Source organism: Aquila chrysaetos, chromosome 6, assembly GCF_900496995.4.
Source record: "Aquila chrysaetos chrysaetos chromosome 6, bAquChr1.4, whole genome shotgun sequence".
NCBI classification, from domain to species: domain Eukaryota; kingdom Metazoa; phylum Chordata; class Aves; order Accipitriformes; family Accipitridae; genus Aquila; species Aquila chrysaetos.
The window spans coordinates 13,496,875-13,521,063 of record NC_044009.1 but is presented as its reverse complement, the minus strand read 5'-3'; the positions used below and the strand labels follow the sequence as shown (position 1 = coordinate 13,521,063).

General features: G+C 43.4%; 1 protein-coding gene across 6 annotated transcripts in view; it reads right to left on the bottom strand.

Annotated features, from left to right (window-relative positions):
- The window catches only part of FN1 (fibronectin 1), a 55,761-nt gene that overhangs the window by 11,175 nt on the left and 20,397 nt on the right, over positions 1-24,189 (bottom strand). For 3 of the 6 annotated variants that reach the window (XM_030017174.2, XM_030017172.2, XM_030017175.2), the window contains exons 16-34: positions 22,505-22,633; positions 22,298-22,387; positions 21,558-21,752; positions 19,849-20,121; positions 16,323-16,589; positions 14,659-14,753; positions 14,133-14,301; positions 13,739-13,825; positions 12,797-12,988; positions 10,157-10,429; positions 8,925-9,107; positions 7,838-7,927; positions 7,023-7,292; positions 6,525-6,641; positions 5,926-6,090; positions 5,068-5,223; positions 4,146-4,259; positions 2,160-2,429; positions 90-277 (exon numbers count right to left, since the gene is read on the bottom strand). In XM_030017174.2, the coding sequence (XP_029873034.1) occupies positions 90-277; positions 2,160-2,429; positions 4,146-4,259; positions 5,068-5,223; positions 5,926-6,090; positions 6,525-6,641; positions 7,023-7,292; positions 7,838-7,927; positions 8,925-9,107; positions 10,157-10,429; positions 12,797-12,988; positions 13,739-13,825; positions 14,133-14,301; positions 14,659-14,753; positions 16,323-16,589; positions 19,849-20,121; positions 21,558-21,752; positions 22,298-22,387; positions 22,505-22,633 (3,323 nt within the window). The remainder of the gene's footprint in view (positions 1-89; positions 278-2,159; positions 2,430-4,145; positions 4,260-5,067; positions 5,224-5,925; positions 6,091-6,524; positions 6,642-7,022; positions 7,293-7,837; positions 7,928-8,924; positions 9,108-10,156; positions 10,430-12,796; positions 12,989-13,738; positions 13,826-14,132; positions 14,302-14,658; positions 14,754-16,322; positions 16,590-19,848; positions 20,122-21,557; positions 21,753-22,297; positions 22,388-22,504; positions 22,634-24,189) is intronic. The other 3 variants (XM_030017176.2, XM_030017177.2, XM_030017178.2) reach the window with 3 other exon arrangements.

Sequence of the window (24,189 nt, the reverse complement as noted above, 5' to 3'; positions counted from 1 at the left end):
AGGTTCCTGACCCAGGAATTTGAAATCACTTCAAGTTCTCCTAACATCTTCCCACAACACAGTCTGCATTACATAAAGAAAAGAGTTACCATTAATCCAGACACAACAGCAGATGTACTGTCTGGAGAAAGGTTGATTTCTTTCATAGGTCCAGTCTTTTCTTTGGGGTTCACTCTGACTCTGTAGCCAGTGAGGCGAACATTTGGTGCGTTCCAGTTGACGGTAAGACTGGTGGGAGTTACCTGAGTAAACTTCAAGTTTGTTGGAGGTGGAATTGCTGCAAAAATCCGGAATGGCACATGGTTAGTTTAAAGAAGACAGTCTTGGATAAAACAATATTTTCTCCTGAACACAAGACATGTTTAGGCCTGAAATACGTGGGCAGGAAAGTGGCGTGCCTTCTGCAAACACAGGCATAAAGCACCATGGAAGGGGACAATGCATTCAGGAGGAGATTCTCAAATCTACAGGAACACTTTTCAGCAGAAATAAGGAGATCTTGATGCTTCAACCCTCAAGTTAAGTGAGTAACAACACTTTCTGTGATATAAGGTGAAGGCTTTGGGAGGTGCTTAAATCTGTAGTAGCCCAGCCTGTTTTAATTCTTCTGCCTGTCTCTGCTTTTCATCACACAGCTAATAGTTTAGTCCTGCTTCACTTGCCTATCTCTGTTCACTTCTAAAATACGATGGATGATTTACAAAAGTAAGTAGGAAGCAGGCTCAGGAATTGCAAAGAGGATATAAAAATACTGCAAATGCAGAGGGGAAGCATTTTACAGCCACTTATACAAGTGTAAATTACTACACAGAGAGCAAGGCAATGGAAAAGCAGAGCTGTGGTGGCCATAAGGCTCATCACGCAAGGGTCTGTTCACGAGCTAACACATCTGATTATCTTTAAAAACAAATGTTTGCATAAAAAAGGAGCATCCATTGAAACATTTTCTTGCCTTACTGTTGGTAATCCTTGGGCTGTAAACAGGGGAAAAATATACCTTTACCATAGTGCCTGCTATTAGCATGTTTCTGTGAAGTATTCTAATTTTATAGAGTGGAAATACAAGATAATCTTCCCTTGTTGCTTTGCTCAGAGCTCAAGCTAAAGCCCATGAGAGTCAATGGAAAGTCTTGAATGACTTCAGATATGCTTTTGAACAGCCCACAAAGGGTAAACCACAGAGAGTGGGTTTTAAAAATTACTATATTTGCATTTCTGAGAGGTAGTCAGCCAGCTGTTTCAATCATTACAGCACCTTGGTTCCGTTTAGTATAGCAATCTGTACACTAGGAACCACTGTCTTCATTACACCCCTGGAATTATAGTGCCAACTTTTCATCTACAAATGAATGTGAAACCTTTATTACAAAGGTGCCACCTTTGTAATAAAGACGTTTGGTAATGCTGGAAGCTTTGCAATGGATTCTATATTGCTGGAAGTCATTTTATCTCAAGCAATTAGCTTCCTTGTCCTTTTTCACAAAGGAATTTTAAATGTATTCTACATGGAGTTGGATCAGACTGGCACACAGGGGACTCCCCCAAATGGAGCATGTCCTCTTCTTGTGGAGGTGATGTGAGGGCATGCACGTCGGCTGTGGTCCTTAGGGCAGTGCCAGTGAAGGATCTGGAGGCTCTGTGAGACCTGAAGGTTAAGCAGCCTCCTAACCCTTCATGCTGATCTTTTGCTCCATCCAACAGCCAAGGACCCTGGGGGATGAAAGCTGCCCTAATCTCTCTGTTGCTGGTAACTGCCTCTGCTTGCAGGTGCCCCATACCCTAAAGACAAGACAAGAGCATTGTGAGAGGGTGGTTCACCATGAATAGGCTCCGTGACTAGGGACTGGATGTTACTGACCCACTTGAGGACTGAGAGAAGGCTATAAGGTAACATCCCTCCATTCTCTAGAATCTGCTCCTTCAATTCTGCTGATCTTCCCTGCACTCCCTGCCCTCCCTAATGTGTATGTAGGCTGACTCTGCTGACAGCCAGCTCTCCAGCACCAAGTAAGCCATCTCTCAAGAGCAATCATATCCCCTTGGCTGCCCCTGGGGCTTCCCCAGCACGGAGCACCAGTTGCACATGGAAGCACACTTTACCCAACAGGGCAGAAGCCACTGCTGCCATGGCCTGCTGGGTGGTGTAGTTAAAGGTGTACCTGTGGACTGGGTCCCAGTGAGGGGCAGGCTCTCCATGTCATCGTATATGGCAACGATATTGATAGTGTACTCAGAACCTGGCCTGAGGCCATGCAGCTCAGCAGTGTCTTCTTCGCCACCTGGGGCCGGCAATAGCTCATGGATTCCATCCTCAGGGCTTGAGTAGGTCACCCTGTACCTGGTGACTTGCCCCTGCGGGCTTTCCCAAGCAATTTTGATGGAATCAACATCCACCTCAGTGAATGTTAGTCCTTTAGGGCGGTCAATGTCTGTTAGGCAAATTAACGGTAAGAGGTTATGTGATAAAAAGCAGGTTGTGGGTGAGGAAAATAAAAAGCATTTCTATTACATGCAAAGCAGTTTTCAGTTTTGCGCGGGAAAGGGGGTACTTGATTCTCCTCTGTGCTGCACCTTGCACACATGCTTACACCCATGCAGAGTAAGGCTGAGAGTTTGCGGGTGCCAGACAGCAGGAAGGCAATCTTGGCCTTGTTGAAACCAAAAGGACTTGCATTGCCACCTTCAAAGCAGGCAGGACACCAATCCGTACCTACATTTGAGTCCCCTTGGCACTGAAACCCCTTTTACACATCTCTAGCAGCATTAAACTACCTTAAAGTGGTCAAGAGAAAAAAGAAATGGGAATTTTAAGACCCATTTCTACTATCAGAACCAGTAACTGGTTGCTAGTGCTAAAGGCAGCCAGACAACCCACCTGACTCGGTAAGTTTGGATTCATGCTACATTTGCTTTTCACTGTTGTAAGCTGCTGTGCAAAGTGCCAGTCCAAGGAGAATCAGTCCCACTATTTTCTTTCATAAATTAATATCCAATTAACACACTAAATCAAGAAAGCAAATTACTCAGTATATTATATTTTTAAATCAGTTAGAAACAAACTTTTCAGCTTTGTATTGAGTGCATAGGGAATGTCCACAGGTGCAACTGGGTGAGATGCACACTTCCTAATTAGACCAATTCATCGGATCTTCCTAGCAAGGTGGGAGCTCACTGCTAGACAGCAAGGTAAGTGAGCCTTGCTCCACAGAAGTCTAGTGTGGCTACCACCGAGCTATACCCATTTGTAAATGGGAGGATCTGGCATATCATTTTTATATGGGATCCAAATTATGCTTTTCTATAAGACTTCAACTTTTTCATTTGCCATGTTATATTAGTCCTGAATTTTCTACATTTTCTAGTTGGCAAAGGTGATTTTTGTCCAGGAATTTGCTGGCTTGAAATCGATGTGGACTCTCTTCCCACCTCTGCAAAGCTTCAGAGAAGCTCCTATTGCCTTTAGGACAATTCTGTAAGTATATAGGGCTGAGCTGTGGTTTTGAACACAAGCCTGAGCAAAGGCATAACATGCATGCAAATCCCTACCCCAGAGGTGTCCCTGAAAAAGGCACTTTACATCAGACATCCCTTTGAGTTACATGTTCCCTCTTGCCTCCTCTTTGTGTCCAGAGCAGTACTGCTGTTTTGTACAGGCAGATAGAGCAATTCGAGGGCTGAACTGGCCTTTCTTTTGCAGTGCTTCATCCCAAGTTCTTGATATAACTCATGTGGCTTCCTTTACTCCCTTACACAGGCCAAGTGCTCCCAAGCCCAGTCCAGTCCCTTAACAGTAATCACCTTTGCCACCTAGCTCCAGAAAGGAGATCTTTGCACATTTTTTCCACCGATTGGCTGACGGCAAACAAAACCCCAAAAGACTTTCAGGCTTTAGTGAAAGAAAATCAGAAGTGCAGCATTTTGAGGGGGTGGGGAATTGCATTTTGCCAGTGTTTGAGAGAGACAGACTGCATTTTTGCCAGCATCTGCAATTTGGGCGGATGGTACTCATCACAGGGCAGACCACCTTGCATTCTCCTGGAGGCTAGGCACCTGCCACTTGCTGTCACTGGACATGTGTTACTGCATGGTAGATTCAGACATCGACAGGTAACATTTGTTTTGTGACCGTGAAGTGAAATACGTACTGGTGACAGCTGTCTCAACCAAGGGGAGGCTCTCTCCATTCTGATTCTGAGCGTAGACACTGACCATATACTCAACTGTGGGCTGCAGGCCTTCAATAGTGACTTGTGTTTGATCTGGCAGGAAAGAAAAACATTAGTCCATCTGCAGCTTTGTGCAGCTGCAGAGAGCTGTCCTCTAAGTAGCCTTGATTGAAGGGCCCGTATGAACCATACCATGAATAAACGTCATTAAAACGAGACAGGATTGACAGATCAAGTTTGCCTTTTGCTTGCACTATGCTTCTCTGGCAGCGCACAACAAGGCATCTGCAATTTGTACCTGCTCAAAGGCCCCACAGCCAAAAGGGCAGGTTAGCACAGTAGAAAAAATAAAGCAAAAGACCAGCTTTCATCATTTTCTGGGGTAAGACTGACCATTAACCCAACTGCATCACAAGCATCCCTGAGTGCTAATCTCTGCAAATACCACAAAACGCACTGTGTTGCCGAGAGCAACCTGAGAGCTGACGAGGCAGGCTCTATTGTAATGAGGTCAAGCCTGTAGTGTATGTGACTGAGTCCATGCTATGACCAAGGGTCACATTATGTGACCTTCAGAAGGATTTCAGAGGAAGTCTTCCTGGATGCTAGAAAATCCAATGGCATTTCTTTGAAATCCAGGTGCCTTTCAGAGACACTGAAGTTGCCAAGAACAAACCTTTGCAGCACAGTGGTGTCAAAGATATGTGAAGCTTTTGGGGCAAAAATGTGCCCTAGCTTCTCCTGGGTAAGACCCAACTGATGTCAGCAGGACAGCAAAACAAAAGGTACGAGCAGGAGAAAGTTTGGCTTCAAGCATATGCCTAGTGCCTGATAGTGTTGATTCTAGTGGTCACGTCTTGCATTGTTTACAGATCTGATGAAGGATGTCGTGTACTCTTACCTGCAGGGACATTTTTAGTTTTTGTGGGCCCATGTCCTTTCTTGGGGACAGCTGTCACCCGATACCCTGTGACGGGGGATGTTGAAGGGAGCCATCTGATGCTGATACTGTTGTCCTGGACGTCAGTAACTTGCATCTGGGATGGTGTGTCTATTTCTGGGCAACAAAAGCAGTTTTTTCTGAGTATGTTGGTACCGGAAACCCCCCCTCCACTGTTGCCTCCTAGCTGAATTTTATTCTGCTCTTTCTTTTCTAGGCTGTGCTTTTTAGAACAGAAAACACATGTTGTATTTATTTGTCCCTCATACTAGCCCACAGCAAAAAATCCTTAACTATGATGTGGGGGTGACTGACCTCATATCAATGTTAGTTGAGGATTTTTGTTGTTTTAAAGGATACTAAATGCCTTTATCTGCAGCTACAGTAGGAGTAGGATTAGGCTATCTCCAGATCAGGAGTGAGACGACAGTCCTGGAGTTAGAAAGTCAGGTCTCATCAGGATCACATAATATGGCAGTGCCCCAGAAGCACCAGAGTTAAGCCAACAGTGACCCCATGATATGAGGGCCCAACAGAATTTCCACTCTGCAATAAACAGTCAAATATTGCTTGTATCCCCATCTGGACTCCACAGGGTCTCCCTCCTCCAAAAGTCCAAGTCCACGATCCCCTTCTGTGTCATGTCATTATCATGCTGGGCCACCATGATATGCAGCTCCACTGAAAAGGAGAGGCTTACAACATAGCCCATGATTTCTAAAAGAAACCGGGGATCAGTGATACAAATTTATGGGGACAAGCCAACACAAAGATGTAGGGTTTTTTTGTAGTTTTTTGTTTTGTTCAAACAGGTCTCACCTGTTTTGTAGGTAACAGTGACTGGCTTGCTACTGGCAGGGCTGTCTCCACGGCCAGTTACAGCATACACGGTGATGGTGTAGTCTACACCAGGTTTGAGGCCAGTGATGGTAGCAGTGGACATGGTGCCAGGCACCGTAAACTCCTGCACAGGGCTGCTTCCACCTAAGGGGAGGGTGGGGTGGAAAAAGAAATGTAATGGATCTCTAAATTATACATTTTAAATCATTACAAAAAAACTGAACAATCCTATATGCATCAAATTGAACAGAGGACCCTGTTGATTTCAGTGGATCTTGGGTCAAAGTCTTTTTCAGACCAACTCAAGGAAAAGAATGAAATACATACACAGAACCACATCTAAAATGACTGGAGTGCTCCAGATGCTCTTTCTTTTTGGTAGACAAAAAATGATTTCCTTTCCTTTAAAAAATAAGGCAGCTATATTTGACAATCTTCTCTAAGTATGTTGCAAGAATCTCAGAGATACAAGAGTTTGTCTGCTGCAGTCAAACTTGCCTTTGCCATTTTCTGTAGCTTCCTAATGGCCTCAGAATAGAGCTTCTGGTCTGTGACTGGCCATAGCAGCCTGCTCTCACCTGTTTCACCATAAGTGATCCGGTAGTATCTGACTGTCACTGCAGGCGCATCCCAGGAAATCACAAGGCTGGTTGGGCTGGTGGGGGTGACTTCGAGGTCCCTCGGAACATCAGACACTAGGAAAAAAGAGAAGTGAGAGAGTTTAAACACAATTAATGTACATTGGCCATATATTCCACCTATTATATCATGCTCCTCTGCTACTCATCTTAGTTCTAGCCCAGTGCACACACCTCTACAAGTGATATATCTGGTTAAAAACCATCTGGCATTGGACTAGATTCAATGAAAAAAGTTCTGCTGGCTCTAAAGATATCTGACTTGATCTGAAAGTAGCATGGGTCCTCCAACCTTTTTCTAAATCAGTATCACAGGTGCTTTCCTCATGAGCAGTTTCACCAGCTGGTAGGGAAGATCTGGTTTAACAGCAACTACTTTGCTAGGAGACACCCAAAATCCTCGAGGTAACTTTTAGCCAGCCTTCTCTCAAGACTTACCTGTTGTTTGTTGGCCAACCAAGGGCACGCTTTCCTCTCTGCCATTGATGGCGATGATGCTGACCACGTACTCAGTCCCTGGGAGCAGGTTGGTAAGGGTGATGGAATTCCGTGAGGGGGGCACACGGTCCTCCTTGGGTCTGCCAGGACCATGCTCTGGGTGATGCCGGATTTTGTAGCCCGTAATGGTGGCACGAGGAGCAATCCAGTGGACAGTGAAAGAGTTAGCAGTTATATCCGAGAAGTCAAGGCCAGTGGGGGAATCAAGACCTGGGTATTTCAAAGAGACAAGAGACTGAGCTCAGCTGAACTACTGGTCATGTTTCGTTAAGCTCAGTACCACGACACTGTCAGATCCTAAGCCAAATGCTATTCAGCTGTGGAACTAAACACATATGTGTTCAGGATCAAAGCAAGATAAACAAGCACTGGAACGCAACTGCAGGGAAAGAGTATATGGCGCACACAGACAACACAGAAAAAAACAACACACATGACCAGCAAACTCTGTTACCCAGTTACAAAACAAGAAAGTGATAGATATGATAGGCTCTGCCTAGGCTCGTTCTTGGGCAGACACTGTTGGTACATTCACAACAGGGTCTACAATGTTCTATTTAAAACCAACAGAAGTTCTGGCTCTCAGACGTAACGAGATGTGAGATTTCCGAGCATTTCCCAAGATGTGCATCTGCATTGCTCTTTGATATCTAGCTGATGCCCCATCAACGAGGTGACAATACACAAGAAAGAGCAACAAAGTCCCATTAATGAATCTTAATGGATGGCACGTGTCTTAGGCTGTGCCTAAGTACCTGTTTTCTGGATTCCAGACAAAGGTGCACTTTCATGTTGCTCAGAAACACTGTAGACTCTCACCAGATATTCAGTACCGGGGAGCAGATCTGTGGAGTTTAAGTACAGGCATTCAGACATATTTCTTTACTAATAGCTAGAAGTCACTCAACCTACACAATTTTAACTGTGTTTCTTAAGGGGTGTAATCAGGTTTTGCTTGATGGAAAATCTGAGCCTCCAGGACAGTCAAAAATTTAAATCAGTTCTTTTTGTGGCATTATGGTTGCTTGCAATGTTTTAGCCTGAAGGAGCATGGTATCCTGTATCATTGTTTCATTAGTCTGTGGAGACTGGCTAGAAGCAATTAGTTTTCTACAAGGTCCCTTCTAGTTATCTAGTAGTTTAGTTATGCACCAGGCCAAAGCTTTAGCTCATATAAACTGGAACAGGACCAAGGATTTCCAACACAGCTATTCTAACTCCGATGAGCTCCAGATCTGATCTTTTATTCTGAAAGTGGGTATTGTCTCTCACTCAACCAAGCTCATTCTAGGATGGAGAAAAAAAAACCTTCAAATATAACACAGCTTTTGCAGCAGCAAAAATTAACATCGGCTCTTTGAAAATGCCCACGTTTTGTTGCCATGTCCTGTAAGTTTCCAAACAGTATTTATTTTCTGGTACCGAGCACATACAAAGCCAAAGGAGCAATGACCTTTTGCACATTCTGATCCTCTCCCTGAACCTCTGCACTGCAAGTCCTTGACACTTTTGGCAAACCAGGTGAGTAATATGTATTTACTCTTAATACCTAACCAGGCTGCAAATCAATGCAATTGTTCCATAGTCTGATTCATCACTGTCCTTGGATTGATGGGAAAAACTTTCCCGTGGTTTGGCTTTAACTTGGGTAAAGCAAGCGGCCAAACCTCATTTAGTGTGAGTTTGTATGAGGCTACTTCAGCACCAGCTTAGATCAGCTGAGAATTTGGCCAGTTACACTTACAGTAAGCAATTTTTCTTTTGCCTCACCTTATGTCATGTCTCCACCTATATATAAGGGGCTGCTTATATTTGTTTGGCTTATATATGTAACTTTCTTACTTGTTAAGATCACCATGTTGTCTGAAGGTGAAATTGTCAGCTCTGCAACATCTTCCTCTTTCTTCACAGGTGAGTAGCGCACCAAGAAACTGTTCAGAACGATGGAAGTTGGTGCAGTCCAAGTCACTCTCATAGTATCAGGCCCCACATTAGTGAAGCGGAGATCAGTGGGAGGAGGCACAGCTACATAGCAAAGAACAAATGTATCTTAGTTCTCTGATTCATAAAAGCTGATCAAGATGTATGTTCAGGGTATCACCAGAGAAAGTATCTCATGCATCACAGACTACTGTGTCAGACCCATGCAAACAGACTTCTAAACTACAGTCGGTTCTACTATAGTTAAGAGAAAAATACGTCTGTACTACTGTCAGGCTCCTTTAGCCTCTTGGCAATTCCCGATACTTTAAATGTACCCTGTGGGGCTAATTTGAAAACAAGGTAGCAAGTTTCAGTAACGTGCTTCTTGCAGCTGGATTTCATATTACAGATGCAGAGCCAAAAGAGGTTTAAAGTTGCCATACAGCAGCTTACAGATGGAAAAGTAATCTCATCTAGAATTCATACATGCACACACAGGAGAGGAGAGGGTATATCACTAATTTCCTATGACTCTACTTCTACTCGTGTCGAAGGATTTACAGCCTCAGGATTTTCAAAGACAATAGGATTTCATGCAAGAACCAGTTTTCAGCTCGCCTTCTGCTCATGCACTATAGAGACCCTTGACGGTGTGGCATGGCTGTCAGTGGCATGTACTCAGGGAGCAGCCTTTCATCTGCATCATTTGGGGCATTGTGGAAAGAGTGGGGCCACCACTGAAAACAGACTGCTGGAAGCTCAAACAGCTATCAAGGCTGAGCATGTCTGCTGAACTGCTCCGCCCTTTGGCACTCTTATTTTGGGGAATCACAGTTTAAAAGTCTGGCGAATATACAGCTCATGTTTCAGGCTCTTGGTTCCAACTGGATGCTGGAAATCTGAATAGCAGAAGGTGAATGAGCCTGCTAAGTCTGCAGCCATACACAGTATTAAAATGCCTCAAATTAGAAAACTGAGCAGTGCATATCCATCCCCAGCTGCCATTTAGAAAAAGGAGCGAGCTGGGTCTGTCTGGCTTCCCCCCAGTGAGTGGCTCAATTCCTCTTTGGACAAAGCCCTGTCATCCCGACAGCCAGTGACAGCATGAAACACCGTCCATGTCACAAAACACAGAAGTTTTCAAAATTCACCCGTTTGCTGTGTCAGAGTGGTAGGGGCGCTCTCTCCGCCATTAATGAGTGTGATTACACTGATGTCGTAATCAATGCCCGGCTCCAAGCCTGTGACTGTGTAGTATCCTACTGAGGAGTCCACAAAATCTTCAAAAATAGGGACACTTTCTCCTGCCGCAACTACTGTGATGCGGTAACCAATAATGGTGGAGGCATTTAACGGGGTCCACCTCAGGCCGATGCTTGAGTCAGTTATGTCAACAAAGCTTAGGTCAGTGAGTTGGGGCACCTCTAATGAGTTAAAGAGCAAACGGGAAAGGCGAAGACATATAGAGGCAAAAGAAAGACAAAGGAGAAAAAAGCAGTGTTCATCACTATTAACATTGACAGAACTTTAGAAGCAATTGCGGTGATATGCAAAATTTCTCTTGGGGTTTGGGGGAAAAGGAGGGGTTTTTTGGTGGTTTGTTTTTTGGTTTTGGGGGTTGGGTTTTTGGGAGGGGGGGTTGTTTTTTCTTTTTATATTGTACCCTTTAATGCAGTCTCCAGCTGCCTCCCTGGGCAGACAGAAGCTGAAACCCCTGTCCCCTGAGACAATGCACTTCCACTTTAGACATACAATTTTCAGAAAGACCTACAAGAGGCACTTAACTTGCAACTAATTTACTTTGAGCAATGATGAGCCATAAAGACCCATCATTTTCTGATGAGAATTGAAACCGAAAAAACATACCCAGGGGGTTTTTTTGCTGGTAGAAAACAAGAGATCAAAGTCTATTAATGTATAAATAAAACAACTCCTCTGAAATAATAGTTGATTGACCCTCTAGAATTTTTGACTTGTTGAAATGGTAAGTCTAACTTTTATCATTGAGATCATAAAAATATCAAACCATTTGAAGGGGCTAAATCAGACTACGCCCTCAGCTGGTGAGAACAGCCACAAAGCTTCAGGGTAGATCATCCACTATGTGAACTATTGACACTGGACTTGGAAAAAAGTCTCAAATCCCTGTAACAGCTTGAGGATCTGGCACAGAATTCCTCAAGTTCTACTTACCACTAACTGCTGCAATATATGTGCTAAAAACAGACGATATGGAACAGTGAGTAATAAAACACTTTCTTGGAAAGATGGCAAATGGTTAAAAATGACCTTTAGATGATAAGAATTCTGTAAGAGTGACAACATCCCCATATTCAGAGGTTATGCCCAGCACATGATGTGGCCAAGAGGCTGACTTGATTTGTTGGCTAAATTGTTCAAAATCTCAGAACTGAGCCACTGAATAAGGATCCTCTTTAATGACCTTCTAGATGTTGCCTAAATTTCTGTATGGCAAACAAGCACAGCTGTGACTGTTTTCGCTATCAACATTATTCCTATTAGCAAAGCTGTTCTTTTCCTGCATGTTAGGACCAACAGAATTGGGCAGGGAGTGGGGAATGTTAGATGCATCTTTAATCAACAATGGCCAAACCCTCTTTGCTCAAGTCAATAGATTGGTATTGATTTAAGCCACAAGATTTGGCTGTGTAACATTAGCAGGGTGATCCCAAAATCAGTGGGAGCCAATGGATGCTCTTCCTCACTCAGGATCAATCACCAGTAGGTGAGTCAAAGATGCAGGACTCGGTATCCATTCTGTTGGATCATTACAAGTTAGCCTGAAAAGGAATTATGGGACCGTAATATTGCAAAAGACTGGCTTTAATAATAGTAGTTATGTTCTATTTTAATGCCCTTCTAGGAGAAGACTTACAGAATAGATGCCAAAAAATGCCAGTTTTCTGTAAAATGATTGTTTATCCACATGGAATGCATGTACCATATCACCTTTAAAGAGTGCTAAAAGCCAGAGACATACATTCTTAGCTTTCCCCCACCAGAAGACGGTAAAGGGCTAAAGCTATTACTGCTTTAATTATGCAGTACCACCGTATTAGTCCACCCCCCAGGGAGCATACAGCACTTCAGTGAAGCATAGAAATTTTAAAGCAGTGTTATAAGAGCAAGCAAACACAGTAGCTGGCATCATTTCAGGGCTGAGCAGAAACAAAAACAAACAAAGCCCTCATAAAGGAAAATGAAATTAAACCATTTGAGCAGATGCATATTAATTTTGCTACTGTGACTACAAAGATAGTTTCTGCAGTCATCACAGCGTGTAATGTGAGGTGGCACACACCACTTTGTGTCCCAGTGTGCTACAGAGACAGACCTTTCAATCTTGGTTTTCCTCTCCATTGTGCTGAAGTGATCTTCTCCCACTATTGCTGCCAAAATTTCTCTTGTGCTTGCTTCCCACTCATACCTCTCTTCACCTACTTCCTATTCCCACCAGCTGTGCTCCAGATGCTGGGGCACTGCAGGGCCAAGTTAAATCTCTGTTGCTCTCCAGTTCAGTGTACTGATAAAACAGATCCATCCCCTTACCACCACCCTGTTGACAGACAATCTAGGCTGCCCATGCAGAGAAGTACACGGGTATAAAAACTGCTCTGTCACATGTTGGTACATGGCTATTCTGCTTCTTGAGACTAAATATAAAGCCTAAGCCCTCTGCCATCAGACTAATAGGAGTTCTGCAACGTAGGGCCCTTGGGCTCAGCAATTTGACTTTGAGTAGCTAAAACTGCTGCTCATCCTTTCATTACCTTGTGTGATGGTTTCAGAGATGGGGATACTCTCCTGGTCGTCCTTGACTGAGTAAACGCTGACGTTGTACTCCACACCAGGGTTTAGGTTTTCAAAGGTGCAGGTGGTCTGATCTGCACCTACTACTTCCTCCAAGGTAGAGCCCTGCTGCCCATTGGTAGGAGCTGTGGTCACTCGGTACCCACTGATGCCTGAAATACAGATATACCAGTATGCAGTAATCTTATGCTGTATTTATTTACATCAGGTCTCAGTATAAACCACTGAAGCAAACACATTACCTTTTACAAGTGATTTTGCCACCCTGAGCCCAGCAGGCAAGAGGTTGTTTTCTCAAGCACCCCAAAATAAGGTTCCCGGGAGGTAGCCATGCCACTCTCAGCATAATTTCAGTTCCCTTTGAGACCTTACCAAACTGAAAATCTCATGACATGTCAAGAAAAGATACATCTACTGACTGAGAGCGGGGTTTTCAAAAGCTTTCAATCCTTGTTTTGCAGAAGTCAATTGTACAGCTCCCATCAGCTATTGTGGGAGAAAAGTTCATCTTGAACACTTTCAGAAATCCCATGCTTACTCTCAATAACATGAGCTCATTCTTCACAGCCAGAAATCTTTTTGGTCCGTTTTGCTTTCCTTCCCTTGGACTTTTTTAAAAAAAATCCTTCAAACCCCTAGAACAGCTGAAATATTTAAACACATTCATACTCCAAAATAGCATTTTACATGGAATGTAAATCATGAAGAGTCCTATGGCAACCTATACTGAACTGTGAATTATATCCTTGAATATATCTAGAAATAAGTACATTTTTCCTTAAATTACTCAACAGCAAGCTTCCCATCAAAGTCTCCTTAATGAACTGCAAGGCTCTGCAGAACAAATGTTAGCATTCTGGTACAACAGGAGGTTCGAGCATAGTGTGAGTTCACATAGTTACCTGGAGTTGTGCTTCTGTCCCAAGAGACTACCAGGATCCCAGTATCAGGATTGGGCTCCAGGCGCAGGTTGGTTGGTGGAGACAATGCTGCAAGCGTTCAGACAAATGGGTCATTTATGGCACTGAGAATCATGCCAGCTCCCTCAGCATCCCTCCTCCCCAGATTCTATCCTTACACTTCAGAATTAGCTAAAAAATATTAAAAATAAAGTTGTGACCCTGCATTGGAAGAGCTAGTGCTACTGTCACCTACGCATCAAAAAGAAAAACACCTTCCAGACCACAACAGGAAGTAAAGACTAGAACTGACTCCCAGAAGACAGCCATTCATCTTGGGAGCACAGAGAAAGCAAGTGGAAGAAGGAATAATTGTGGAAAAGCAAATGTGTCGTACGTGTAGTCACTCTCCTGATGATTGGAGTCTCTCTCTCCTGGCCGTCCATCAGGACTGTGAGGCTGTAGGTGTACTCCACTCCAGGGGTCAGGCCAGATATCACGATGCTGCCAGAATCAGAGATGACCTCCCGGGGAGCCTCTCCACCTTGGCTTGGGCGCACACCGAGCTGCAGAGAAGCAGCAAAGTTTGCTTTTTAGTCTCAAATATTCCTATTCCAGCTAACTATCAGCATCCAGACTTATCATCCAACATGATTATCATGGGTCTGTATGCTTCATGTCAACTGTTAATCCTGTAACTTGTGTTTTAGATGTCTCACTGATGAACTTGACCTGAAGCCCAGAGGACATGCTTGCAATGACCTCTGTGACCTAGACCTGCCCCTTGTAAGCAGCATGTCTTTTGCACCTCATTTCTTTGTGCTACTATCTTCACCACAGTCCATAGTAAACAGCTTTAATCTGTCCTCCCTATCACAATGAAGCAAGATGAAGAAGAAACACAGGACTTCAGTTTCTCCTACCTTGAAACCAATCCTTGGGGCAGGTGTCCAGGTGATGACAATAGAAGTCTCAGTCACTTCTGTGTTATAAGGAGGAACAGAGCCAACAGGCTGATCTGTGAAGTGAATTGACAGAGTTGAAGTCTAGCTGCTGTGATGGGACCAAACAGTTAGAAAACCTGACCTACAGCAGTCCAAATAGCAAGAGGTATGTAATAAGTGCTGAACTATATTACTTCTGAAAATCCAGTGATTTGGGAGGGATCTGACAGATGACTTCTGTCTGCTGCTGAGCTTGATAGACACAGTATGCAAGTGGTCTAATCACAGCCAGTGCTTTTGTTGTTCCTGAGGAAAAAGAAAATATTGAACTGGGCCTCATGAGTCCTCTATGCATCCAACCCCAAGAATTTGGGGAATATTGGTTTTGGCATGATATCTAAAGTGTTCCTCAAAAAACAGCTTTTTTTTTTTCCTTCACCCATCATATGCCATTCAAGCAGCAGAACACTACACCCTTGTCTGTCATCCAGCTGTCCCAGCTAGGACCATCTCATCCTCACCAACATCTTCAACTCTTTTGAAGTCAGCAGAGTGAAAGGGAGCTCAAAGTCAATCTGAGGAATCTGTGGTCTCATTGATATCTGTCAGGAGCATCACACAGAAGCCAAAGCCTTTGTGTACTCCAGAACCAGTCTAAATAACTCCACTGAGTTTCATCTGAATCGGCTTCATTATTAATGAAGAGATTGGTTTATTAATCTATAGTCTTAAACTGGACTGGTTTCATTCAGATAAACCAGAATTTGAAGGCAGTTTTCATCTGAGATATCCAATCATATCCTAATTGAGAAATATATATAGATAAGGCTGGTTGCCACCTTGCCAATGTCAACAGTGTTACTGTGGTTAAAAGTTTGAACCTTTATTTTAATTTTACATTGTTCTAAAAGAAACCACACTCTCTTTTGAAAAGAGGATGTGGTTCTGAGCTTGGATGGCTTTGAATTTTGTCAGTTTATATGACTGCTTCATCATTATTTAAACAGTGAATCTATTTGTTCTTTGTAGAAGTATGTGTGGGTTCTTACAGAACTTCCTTTCCTCCCAAAGTTTGCCTAATATTTCTTCCAAGCCAACAGCACAAATACAGATGACTGAAATGTAAAAAAAAAATAAAAGAAAAGAAGGGTAGAACGCAATGTTTGTGTCAGTTTCTGTAACTGCAGTTGAGCTGCCTTAGATGGTATGGTTGGGCTTGAGAAATGACTGCCTTCAGCTTTATAGAAATGACAGACTAATTATTCCTTACCCATTTTAAAGGAGCTGTTTGCTTTCCTTGATTTGTCATGCCAAAACCAAACAACTGGAAAGATCAAGTGAAATTAAATTTCTTTGTCATTCAGTTAAACAAAATCTGAGGTACCAGTAGTAAGTCCTCCCTTTTTTTTTAATCACCAAAAAGCTGAGATGTATTTTACTAAAAACTTTCTGATGCAAATAACTCTCTTTTCCCTGCCAAATAGTTCAGAAAGAAGAACAAGGAATACTTCCCAAGCAGTTCTGCTGGAATGCTACTTCAAAAGGCTTCTTCTATAAACCAATTCACAATAGCCACTTTCAGCACAAGTTTTGAAGAAAGGCTAGGGTGTTAGGGAAGAGGAATATGTGCCTATTGTACTTACAAGTTGTGAAGACTCCAGTCTCTCTGGCGCTTTGCAAATCGTCTTTAAATGCCACAAGGTACACTGTGTACTCAGTGCCAGGCTGCAAGTTCCTGAGAAGGTACTTGGTGGCAGAAGGTCCCACATTGTAGGTCCTTGGTTGACCTCCTCTTGTGGGACCTGCAGTCAGCCGGTATCCTGTGATCACAGCACGGGGCCGTGTCCACAACACTAACACTGAATGCTCCGTGGTATTGAGAAATCTCAGGTTGGTGGGGGCATCGAGCTCTGGGGAAGAAAAAGCATAACATGCATCAATTTTCCAGCTGAATCTCTACTTCACCCCTACTTCGAAAGCACATCCTTTACCATGCAGAAAACATGGGTGTACAGTGAGGTTGTTGAGCCTCTATTTCTCACTTGGGGCATGAGTGCAACAGGGGGAAAGAGGTGGGAACCGTGAGAGAGCTGAACACAGAAGGGAAATAAATATATCCATGCCTCAGTGCCATCCGGTAATATGCTGGGCCAGGCAGACATGCACGTTCTAGGCTGCGCCAATTTGGGTTGCTGCCATACGTGCTCATCCCATGGGGAAGTCAGGCTAACGGCTGAGTTGAGACAGATGAACCCAACTGCACTCAGGAATTTCAATAGTTTCTCATGAATGCTGAGCATTTTTAAAAAATTAGCTCAGTTTAGACTGGTGAGTGTAAGCACGGAAACCTAACTTTAGCCTTTTCGTTAAAAAGATTTATTCTTTTAAATCTTTGCCCAGTCCTAGTCCCTGCCCTCTCAAAGTCCCTTCCCAAAACAAAACACCCCCACTTTGTCATTTTAATGTAAAAATAAATAACAGTCAGCAACTTTCTGCAGAAAACCAGTTCCTAGATCTACTTAAAAATAATCACACCGTGGAACTGACTATACAACAATTCTAAGCATGCTCATCTCTCCCATGGGACTCACACAACAGCTCTTATCAGGCTTCCTCCCCTTTTTATCACTGCCCTTGGGAAGCTGCTGAAACTGATAACCCAGAAAACTACATAAACAAGAGGCTGAAGCGACACAGCTTCTTCAGCACTGCACTGGAGTCCAGCGAATGGCAGAGAAGTCGCTACCTTTGGCTGAGACAAGATGAGGCTCAGAGGGCAAAAGGCACTTAAGCAATTTGCCCCCACAGCAGGCAGGGTAGCACTGGCTGCAGCAAAGAATTTATAGCATCTACCTGGCAAGTTTCCGCACATTTTCTAGGCCCCAATCATATGTTGAAATTAAGAGCAATGAGGAAAGGTTCCATCAATGCTCTTTTTCGAGAGCAAATGCTTTTTTCTTCCCCTGACTAAATACCATTTTTGTGACAAAAATTAATGTTTTCATCACTCTCCCAGTGATTCAGTGGGAAGCAGTTTTTGTCCTTTTTGTTTTCTCCCCCACTGTCTTCTCCCTTTTTGAGGAGGGAGGGAAAAAGCAAGCAAGGACTTCCTTCTTCCACCACTTGTAAAGATGGGGGAGATAGTTCTAAAAGACAAAGGATGAGAGTGACCTTCCTCAGGCCTATCTCCAACCCATGGGGTGAGAGTCAGCTTTATCTCTTCTTGGTACTTAGATCTGTGCTAAGTCTCATCTGACAAGGATTGTATCTTCCTCCGATTTGTAGCCTACAGTCAGTTCCTTTCTGCACAATTTAATTTGCCAGTTCTATTAGGCTTTTATCACTTCCTCTCCCCATACTAAAGGAAAAGGGGGAAGATTAAAAAACCACACACACACTCGGAGTTTATTTGTAAACTGCTTTTTAACGGAAGGCCAAAAAGAGGATCACATTTACACCGTGGGAAGAGACTTTTGCTGCAGGGTTTTCCTTGGGAACTCTGAATGATTTTTGTTTCCCAGGACTTTCGATTACAGGATGCAATTTATGTGAATACTTTCTGAAATGTGGTTTAGGCAAAGCAGTTAAGTGGATGATCATAGCCTATGGACATTTCCTTCCAGACGTTTGTAACTAGCCCTGTGCTGTCTGAATCAAATGCCTATGCTCTGATGTACTCCTCTCTGTGTGGACTTTCAGAGGAGCTCTACACCTAGCCAAGGCTCCTGAAAACAACCACAAAAAACTATAGATCTAACTGGGAACTGAGCCCTACTTGTTCTAAATGCTTCCAAGAGAGTTCAGACTCCTAAGTCGCATCCTTGCTTTTGAAAGCCTCACTTGAAAGAGGAGGGAGGGTGTTCACACCATCTAAGCTACACTGAAATCAGATACCTATGTCAAAGGACAAACATAAGAATCCCATTGTCCCTGCATAGTCAAGGGAGATGGTAAGAGAGAGAGGCACTATTCATGGCTCCTAACTTTATGGATGTAAGTAAATACTATTTCTCAAACAGCATGGCTATATTCAGATTATCCCATTTCCTTTCCTTCCCTCTCATCTTTGTAAGAGTTGGGCTGGATTCTCAAAAGTTGCTCTCATGTACTGAAAAGTATCAGAACAGCAGCAGATGTGCATAGCTGAATTTTCATCCTTTGAATAATGTGACCCACTCAAAGACCACCACAGAGTCACCCTTCTATCGCCCAATAAACAGGATCTGTTCAAATGAACCCCATCCCAGGTTCTGTCTGGCCGGCTCTTCTTTGATCAAAAATGGAGATAACCACCCAAACCCATGCTCAACTCCTCCTCTTCCATCTGAAAGCCTACACCTTGCCCAGCCGCTGCTCCTCTCTTCTCTGCACTTCTGCAAAGCAAAAAGCAATGCCTGACAGACTGTGTACTTTGCTTGTCATCTTGCCTCACACTGATGATGTGCTGCACTGCCACTAGATCATTAGCAATCGGGTTCCAAGAGATCCTGCACCACCTTTCCTGAAAAACATATGCTCCCCATGGCTCTTGTCAACAGTCCACTGAGGTTGCTGCAAACCAGTTCCCCAAGTTTCACTGGGTTGACAGTGAAATTTCTGGGGTGGTGAGGCAGCCTGTGGAAAGCCAGGCCTGACCTGGCAAAGCTGAAAGACAGTCCTTTCAATGACAAGGCCTGTCCTTACATGTGTATGCAGAACTCCTACTGCTGACAGTGGAGCCAAATAGGTATATAGCTGTCAGAAAGGAGATAGGGATTTTCAGAGCAATCTCAGCAAGGCTCCTAAGTCATGCTGAAATCTGCCCTAAGGTATCATCAAAAAAAAAAAAAAAAAAAAAAAAAAAAAAAATCACAGGCTGCAATCTGTGCTGTAAAAGAACTACAGGGCCCATCAATTTTCAGTCAGTAATAAAAGAGTTGAATTCCAGCCATACAAAATTGTTTTAAAGTGCCATGAGAGTTAAACTCCCATTGGAAAGCCCTGGAGGAGGATAAATCTGCTGAAGAGATCATTGTTTGACTGAATGAATTCCCAGCCCTGTCATCCTAGCTATGGGATACCTCCTGGGCTATAACCATTGCACTTTAAGTGCTCTGTTTATATTTCTCTAAGCGACAGAGAAATATGCACTTCAAAAGGTTGAAAAAAGCATGAAGGAAAGACACTTACTGGTGGTTTGCTCTCCAGTCAAAGGTTTGCTCTCCCTGCCGTGGCTCACGGCAAAGATCTTAAAGAGATAGGTTGTTCCTGGGAGCAGGTCGACAACTTCAGCAAAAGAGCTCCTGGTAATAGGCAGTCTCTGGCCATGTTGGCCGGGGCGATTGACAGGGATCACTTCCACTCGATAGCCAGACACTTGGCTCTGTGGTGGGGTCCACATGATGGTGATCTTGATATCAGAAACCTCCACAAACTGCAGATCTTTGGGTGAAGGAACTTCATCTGAAAGCAGAGTGACAGAACAGTGTTAGAGGGGGTCCTCAGCAATTGGCAGGAGAAGCTATAGGTTTATATGGAAGAAAAAACAGTTAATTTTGATTGAACAATGGCTAGCCCAAGAATATTTACCAAAATAAAAACATCATGGTAACCTTACTGTAAACATGTGTACACACATTCCCAGACAATATTCAAGCAGACTACAATTCAAAATGTCACTACATGGTCCCAAGTATTTTACTTCTTCAGTCATAGAAGGTATCTTGCTATCACAGAAAGAGAACTGAAAGACCAGATGTAAAATGCTACAGAACTTCAAGTATATGCAGAACCAAAAGCTTGGGCAGCGGGGGGGGGGGGGGGGGGTGTGAGAAAATATATATTCCAGGGGTTGGAAACAGGAACCTCCTTTTAAAATTAAGACAGGGTTTTCAAAACCCATGGCATGTTCTGCATGTCTATAATTAACTTCAAATCCACCTTTTATAATTAAACAAGTACAGGGGCTGATCTGGCCTTACTATAGTCAAGGGCAAAATCCAGCTCCCTCTGTGCTGTCCACAGTACTGCACCCTTGAATTCCTATGTTCAAATTAAGTTTCTTCAGATTAGGACTGATACTGCCCTAAGGTTAACCAGTGCACATTTTTGGAAGATACAGATGCCAAACCATAAAATCATTGAGCCGAGTTCATTCCTGGTAAATTCCCATTTGCAAACACGTGCTTGCAACTTGCAGGACCATCAAATTCCACTGCTACCACATCAGATCCCAATTCTTTCACTATCCTTTCTTTTGGTTTGGCTATTCAGCCCAATTGGATACTTAAAGAACCCTAAAACCAGCAGTTTTTTAAATTGTGGGTGCCTCAAGTTTAGATCGTATGGTGTTATTTTGGCACATCAGTCAATGCTGAGCAATCTCCCATCCCCACTGACTGCAATGGAAAATAATGGTTAGGACTGGAAGGGAGAGGGAGAAGTCAGGTGAACGATTCAGATTTGTGTTGTGGCATCTGAGTACCTAACCTTAAACATCTGCAGGCCAAGTACTGAGGCAAAATGATTTACCAGGCTCTTAAGAAAATCTCTTAGCAGAATCCCCTTAAGACAATTTAAGAAACTCTGATCTCTCTTTTCTGTAGACAAAATGCAAGACCAACCTTTTGACCTGCCTCCAGTCTGATCCCTAGGAATTACAACCCTATTAATACAGAGTGGTGTCTTGACTGTGTCAATTCATAAGCAAGTATGACTTTACTGTAGAACTTCAATACCAGTGACATTTACAATTAAAAAACACAACCACCATGACAAAAACCAGAATTGACTTCCTTTACAGATGCATTTCGCAAAAGCAATGTGAGCCTGCATTGTCATTTGGCATATGTACTAACAGAAAACTCAGTGACTAATATCCAGAACATGCTGACCATTACCTGTGCGTGGGACGCCTGTGGTTTCCTGTTGGATGAAGACAGGAGTACTCTCCTGATTTTCTTCCACTGCGTAGATGCTGATGTTGTACTGAACACCTGGCATCAAGTCACTGAGTGTTACAGAGGTTGCAGTGTCAGGCAGGTTGAGCTCTGTGCTGCTGCCTTCCACGGAGGGTGTGTAGATAATTCTGTAGCCTAAAGCAAGAGAAGTATATATAGTCCTCAGCCACAATTTGTAAGCCAGCACAAGGAATGCTAGAAATGAGAGCTAAACTGATCTCCCTACTGAGGTTTCATAAAAATAGTCCTAAACTTCAGCAGTACCTGTGGCTTGCCTGTACTCACATCCCATCTACAGATCACACACTCAATGCCTTACAAAGCATAATCTGACCTGGATTAGACTATTTGAGTTTTGACATGTGGATTTAGGTCTATACAGTTCTCAGGCTTGTTAAGGGATGGTCTGGGTGACAGATACGAAGAGAAGGTCATGGGGCTTGTTTTTGGTTTAACACAAATCCAGAAGGAAACATTTTGCATCCAGCCTCCTGAATTGCTTGGTTCAGACAGTGAAACCAAGCAAATGCTAAACTGCCCACGTGATTTCCAGCTGGTCTCTCAGACTGGGCAGAATTATGCACTAGCCCTCTGTCCCAGAGTTACACTTCATTTTCTTTTTTACCTAGATTTCAGATTCTACCAGTAGTGCAAAATAGGTGCACTTCAATTAGACAAACCTGTGATCGGAGCCTGTGGTCTGCTCCAGCTAATGACAATTGAGGTGTCATCTACACTTTCCACGGTGTGATCGGGAGGTGCATCAGGAGCTGTTTAAGGGAATAAAAAGACGTGGACAGCAAGCATGAGGATAAGAGGTAACAAAAATGTATTGAGCAAACGATAAAAACAGTTTTCGAACTGCAGCAACACCCACCCACACATACCTGTAGTCTGTGAAGTAGACAGGATCAGATTCTGCTCTCCCTCTTCAGAGATCTGATAGACATTAACAATATACTTGCGACCAGGAAGCAAGTCAGGGATGTTGACAGAAGTGGCTGTGCTTGGAAGATCTAAGGAAGCCAGGAAAGAAAAAATCGCCTTAGCAATTTTATCTTCTTGCTTTCTCTCCAAATGAAATAAGAGACCTCTGTTCTAATCTGGGCTGAATCACAGTCTTCCTGCAACAAAACAGCAACTGTTCTGCACTGTGTCTTCAGTCCACATCAGAAAAGTTGTGTGGAGAGTTGGGACAGGTCTCCACACTCAGCAAGCAGACAACACCTAGGACAGCAAGGCTTGATGTGTGATATGCCAGGGCAACTTGAGCAGCAAGCCCCCTGCACGCTGCTGGCATTTAGCCATCTCAGCTAACTGAGTACTCATTTCATACCCTGACTTGTATTTTCAATACAGAAATATATGGAAAAACTTTCACAGGAATAGGTTATGTGGAAAGACTGACTCATGAGTGGAGAAGAATGACATTATGAGGGCTGATGAACTTCTATCCCCCCTCCCTTCCCCCACATATCCACCTACATGCCAGATGTAGGAAATTCCCCCTGAAGCAGCTCCTTACTGGCCAGACTGAAGCCAAGCATCTTAAGGGAAACTGGGAATTGCCTTTCAATTTGCCTGTAAACTTCTGTCTATACACAGATGAGCTCAGGAGCTGCTTCGCAACACAGCTTAGCTGTCTGGGAAGCCAGTGTGCAGACAAGGTGGTGACAGTGCTGGCAGTCCCAGTGTAAGGCACTTCTGCTCATGAGTCCAAGCCTGTGAGCTCAGGGAGCAACAGTCCAGGGAGAATTATTAGGTCAGAGGATTACTGTTCTTTTTCTCATGTCATTGTTCTATCACACTGAAGTCCAAATAGCTATTATAACCTCAAATCCTTGTAAGATATTGCTATTACCATTGTTAAGACAGGAAATTAGGAAAAAGAAGTTAAGATGAAATTATGTGTGGTGACACAGGCTCTATAGTAGATGTTGGAAAAGTGGATTCAGTTCCGAGGTCTGAGTCCGGTGCCTTTAACCAGCTTCCCAGCTTAGCTAAGTTGTCACATAATCAAAGATGAGTAAGATCTGATCCAAACAAAACAACTAACAGAGCAGACTGGAACAGACATCCATGAGATGACAAGTAGCCAAGAGAGGGCACTTGAGAAAGCTTTCTGTCCATTCTGATGGAAGGACAAAGAAACAGCAAAGGAAATTAGCCAGGCGGCAGGTTTGAAAAATAGATTTGGTTCTCTTCTCATCAGCACTGCTGCTCACTTCAGGATGCTCTGGAAGCTAGTAAATTTACATGATTTTAAAAGGTAAAAAAGACTGGACAAATTAATGGAGCTGAAAAGAATAAATAGATCTACCCACAGTTATTACAAATCCACCACCTCTGGCTCAGGGATTTTTGCTCTGCAGGATTCTGGGACAGTATTCTGAGGGGGTACTGCTATACACTTGCCTTGTTCTCATACTCTTCCTTGGACATGCACTTACAGCCATTCATGAAGAAAGGACAATGAACTAAGTGAGCTTTTAATCTGAGCTAGTCCTGCCACTTTCATATCCTAATTGAATCATACTGAAAGATAGCAAGACCCTCACTATTTACACTAGCT